At 41.6% G+C, this 4826-nt stretch overlaps 1 protein-coding gene across 1 annotated transcript; it reads left to right on the top strand.

The window, feature by feature from the left end:
- The first annotated feature begins 2702 nt into the window (after window positions 1–2702).
- On the top strand, window positions 2703–4818 carry LOC111237590 (calcineurin subunit B type 1-like). The gene is made up of 5 exons (XM_022766735.1): window positions 2703–2727; window positions 2964–3140; window positions 3759–3818; window positions 4295–4479; window positions 4657–4818. The coding sequence occupies exons 1-5, from the start codon at window positions 2703–2705 to the stop codon at window positions 4702–4704; spliced, it is 495 nt and encodes a 164-aa protein (XP_022622456.1). The 3' UTR covers window positions 4705–4818.
- The last annotated feature ends 8 nt before the right edge of the window (window positions 4819–4826 follow it).

Here is a 4826-nt window from a genome sequence, read left to right as displayed (position 1 = left end):
ACATCCAGACAGATGGAGCACAGGAACTGATCTTCAGATAGCAGACAGCTGGCAGCAGACATGTCGACAGACAATCTGGAAGAAACATTAAAATACAATTATATTGTGAAAGATAGAAATATGATTACTATTGTAAGATTGTCTACGTGTGTCTTCAGAAAGTATTCAGACCCTGTTTACACACTTTGTTGTATTGTAGTTGTAGAGCTGTAGTTATATTCCTATTTTACTTTGGGTCCAAACTCTGTTTCTTCTTCATAGTCACAATATCTTTTTACTGTCCAACATGTCAAGTTTATCATTACAGGGAGTTTTTAATTTTTCTCTTTAAATGCAACTTCTTACTAAATGTTGAAACTAAATTTTCCATTGTTGCTGTAAATATATATCCACTCAAATATCAGCAACTGGTCTCTTTGATTACAAGTGTCAGGCCTGAAAAAACGTATCGGTCGACCTCTAATTTCCAGCACGGCCTGAATGTTTACAGCTGCTAACTGCGAGTACAGTGGCTTCCAAACGTGTTCAGACCCCTTCACTTTACTGGGTTGTAGATTAAGTTGTAAGTGCTGTTTTTGCCCATTTACCCACATGTAACGTTACAGCGCCCCCTGGCTGAGTTACACAAACCATAGTAAGAGATCTGTAGCTCTTCATCTGACTCCTGATTGAATTTGTCTCTGCTTGTTTTCCCTGTTATGTTTTAAAGAAAGTGGCCCTAAATTCTGTGTCCATGCCTTGTTGTGTAGAACAGTTTTTATTGAAGAAAGTAAAAGCAGGAACAGTAAAAGTGCTGCTGCTGACTCACAGGTGGAAAGCTCTTATTGTGAAACAGCTAGAGGAAGTAGAATGTATTACAGCTGTAGGAAGTGATAACTTAACAGTAATAAAAGCAGGAAATGAGTGAAAGTAAAGTGGAAACCACAGAGAGTCAGTAAGGAGTTAGAAACGTCCTGAGAACTGACACAGAGACAGTTTAAGGTGGACTATAGTGGGTCTGTGGACAAACACACACAGTTATATTGTGACCCATTTCACAAGTGTCAGTATGAAATGAAGAGAGTGAAACTTCCACCTGAGTAGAGATGAAGATTTGTGTTGGTGCTGGTTGTTCAAACAGTAAATATGATCAGCTGTACTCACCAGTGTTTGGTAGAGACTCTGCTGTGTTGTTGACAAAGACCTGATGGACTCAGTTTAATTTTCTGTCAGAGAGAAACAGACTCGTCTCCACTGCAGCTCAGTTGTTGCTCTGACAGACTTTACTTTCATTTCTGGAGTGAGACGTTGAAGCTGTGCTTTGTTTCCTGTGTTGCTCCTCTTCTCACTGCAGCTCAGTTTCTCTCTGCTTTTATTGTGAAAGAGCAGGGTTTCCTCTGGTGAAAATGGAGCAAAGGTGGAACTGCACCTCACAGGTGGGAGGAGTGAAGTTTCTGAATGACTGTCTCTTTTAAAATAAGACTTTATGTTACAGCAGAGACAGACTATTGTAATGAAGTAAATATCAATAAAGTGAGAAATTGAATTAAACTACATATTGAGGTGTTTCTGATAGTTAGTGTACTCTCATTGAAATAAGTGAGGTGGACAGAATATAAAACACCTCTCTGTATAATGCAATACACTTCAACAGCAACACAAACTAGAAATAAGAAATAATAATATCAAGAAACTCTAATAACAATTAAAAATAAGCTTCTGTGTGAAAACAAGACGAGGTATCTGAGGTTTTTCATTTGATCCTTGGCCATTAGGGATGTAACGATACCAAAAACTCCCGGTCCGATAAAACATCCACAATACGATCTTCATCACCGTGCTAGAAATATATGAATAATTATGACGTCCTCACTTCCCCCAGTCAAGGTGTAGAAACATCCCAAAGATGATCCAGAGAAACGGAGTCAGTGAAGTGTCTGAATACTCATGTCAGTGTGACAGGAAATGAAATGAACAACAGTCTGATATATTTGAATGTATTAATATATAAATAATATATAAATAGGGATGAAAAATAAGATTTACTGAAAAGGAATTTGAACTGAAAATGAAAATTATTGATTTTGAAATGAATATTCTGAATTATAGATTTTGCTCATTGATCATTCATCATGACACAATGTCACTCACATCTTCCCATGAGTGAAGCAGACAAACCAACTGCATGTCAAGACTGAAGCATGCAGACCCAACATCTCCAGGTGTTTCCAGGTGTTAATGAAGCTGTGTTCTATGGAATTACATGACTAGCTAGCACATTAGCAAACACTGTAATCAGAAGCTAGCATGGACCACGCTCATTACTCCAGAGGTCACATCTGGCTCATAGAAACGTGGAAAAGCTTCTTGCGTCAGTGATAAAATGCACATGAAGCTTCACGTCGACGCTCGGCTGCTGCTCTACATCCAAACAAACCTCACAGGTTCCACATTTTGTCAAATCTTATTAGTTTCTTTTGGAATAATTGGATTAAATATTTACTTTGACAGCTTGAATTATCTCCATGAGCTGACTGGTTACAGACACAATGCGGCCCCCACCGCCACAGTGTCCCGCCGATTCATGGTTATCAGCAGAGTGATTAGCCTTCAGAGAGGCGTCACATGACCCGGTGTTAGAGCTTAGAGCGAGGCGCCAGGAGGTCCAGTAGCTCAGGGTTCATTTAACTGGTGCGGTGACGGACCAGCAGCTGTGAGCAGTCATGGCCAGTAGAAACAGGAAGCCAGGTGAGTCTGGTTGTTTCTCTGAGGGGGAACTGCTTCTAAAGGCGGGAAAGGGAGGAAATAAGACACAGGTGGGCGACAGGTGTTTTCACGGCCGTGTGTCCTGAAGCTCACAGTTGGACGTGTCGCCCACTCAGTGTTCAGCCAACGTTTGTCCAGATAATCTGCCGCTCCGCTGAAACTTGACTGGTTTGTTTCAGCCTGTGAATAACTCCGTCTCTCTCTCCGTTTCATTTCAGTTGATGCTGATGAGATTAAGAGGCTGGGAAAGAGATTTAAGAAACTCGACCTAGATAACTCCGGCTCCCTGAGCGTGGAGGAGTTCATGTCCTTACCCGAGCTCCAGCAGAATCCGCTCGTGCAGCGAGTCATCGACATATTCGACACCGACGGAAACGGGGAAGTCGACTTTCAAGGTAAACAAATCAACAAAAGCAGGAGCTGAAAGACTTTACTGCTCACCTGTGACCTGTCGGCTCTAAAGTTCTCATCTGAAACTTCTAAAACATCTACATCTATGTTCTCTCTTCTACGTTCTCTGTTCTATATGTTCTATATGTTCTATATGTTCTGTATGTTCTTGAGTTGTGTTCTTACATCATCACAAATGTTTCCATCAATTCTCAAACCAGAGAAATCCGTGATTTTAATCATGGTAACGTTTCATTGGTCGCCTGTGGATCATACAGGATGTGATGTCATCATGTGTCAGTGTGTTTGTCAGACAGAAGCTCAACATTGACTTTTCAGGCAGGAAAACATATTTTCAAATGAAAACCTTTATCAAGACTTTCATGTTTTGGGAACTTCAGACTCATTTTAATGTTTCTTTTCTTTTTAAATGTGCAATGTTGAACTTCCATATTATCATCTGAAAAATCCCTAAAATACAATAAAGCTCAAATCTCCCAGGGCTGATTCTGATGACTGACTACATGTAGCTTGTTTTCTGTAACTTGATGATCTTCAGTCGCTTTCTTGTTTTTTTATAACTGCAGTTTGAACTGATGTTTTTTATTTCTGATTTTTGGCAGAGTTCATTGAAGGAGTTTCCCAGTTCAGTGTGAAAGGGGATAAGGAACAGAAGTTACGCTGTAAGTTTGAATAACACGACTGTGTCTGCACAATGTGTCATGATTATTAAAGTCACCGAGCTGTTCAGGTAATTAACTCATAGAAACACAGTTCTCTAAATCATGTTCCATGATCATTGGACAGTTCAACACCTACATGATTGTCTGAACTTTACATTTCATTCAGATTAAACATCAGTATTCAGTATGTTGTATCTTTATAACTGTTTCTCCTTACAGCTCCTCCAGTGTAAAGGTCTGTGTCCATGTGTAGTGTGATTATAGATCAGCTCTAGCTTCTATATTAATACTGTGAAAGTATCAAAGCCTCAGTCCACAGAGAAATGCACACAGCCTGTATTCAGAAACTGAGCCTTAAAACCAGCCGTCAGGACTTCTGGAACTTTGTGATGTCACAACAAAGCAGTCACCAAGACACTCAGACGAAGACGTCTGTTGACTGACATCGTTCCTCTGTGTCGTGTCTTTGTCCTCAGTCGCCTTCAGGATCTACGACATGGACAAAGACGGCTTCATTTCCAACGGCGAGCTCTTCCAGGTCCTGAAGATGATGGTGGGAAACAACCTGAAGGACACGCAGCTTCAGCAGATCGTCGACAAAACCATCATCAACGCAGACAAAGACGGCGACGGCAGGATATCCTTCGAGGAGTTCTGCGCGGTAAGTCAAACGAGGCTCCGCCTGTTCAGCTCAGTGTTTGTCTCCGCCCACACGTCTGGGACTTGGTTCGTCGGATCTCAGGTGGCGTTTCTGACACGACATCTGAGGTGGACCGGAGGTGTAGCTGTGGGGAGCGTGCTGTGTCAGGGTGTGACCTCGGCTGTTTTGTGTCCTCAGGTGGTCGGTGGACTGGACATCCATAAGAAGATGGTGGTCGACGTCTGACACCATTCATTTTTCCTCCTCCTCCGTTTACTGAAGATCTGTCTGAAGACGTCGTCAAGCAAAATGTGTTTCCTGTTTTCAAAGGAAGTATTTTGTCTGTGAACCCCCACCCCACTCCCCCC

Source organism: Seriola dumerili, unplaced genomic scaffold (genome assembly GCF_002260705.1).
Source record: "Seriola dumerili isolate Sdu_G_001 unplaced genomic scaffold, Sdu_1.0 BDQW01001001.1, whole genome shotgun sequence".
NCBI classification, from domain to species: Eukaryota; Metazoa; Chordata; class Actinopteri; order Carangiformes; family Carangidae; genus Seriola; species Seriola dumerili.
Note: the sequence above shows the minus strand (reverse complement) of the source record. Positions and strands in the feature narration are given on the sequence as shown.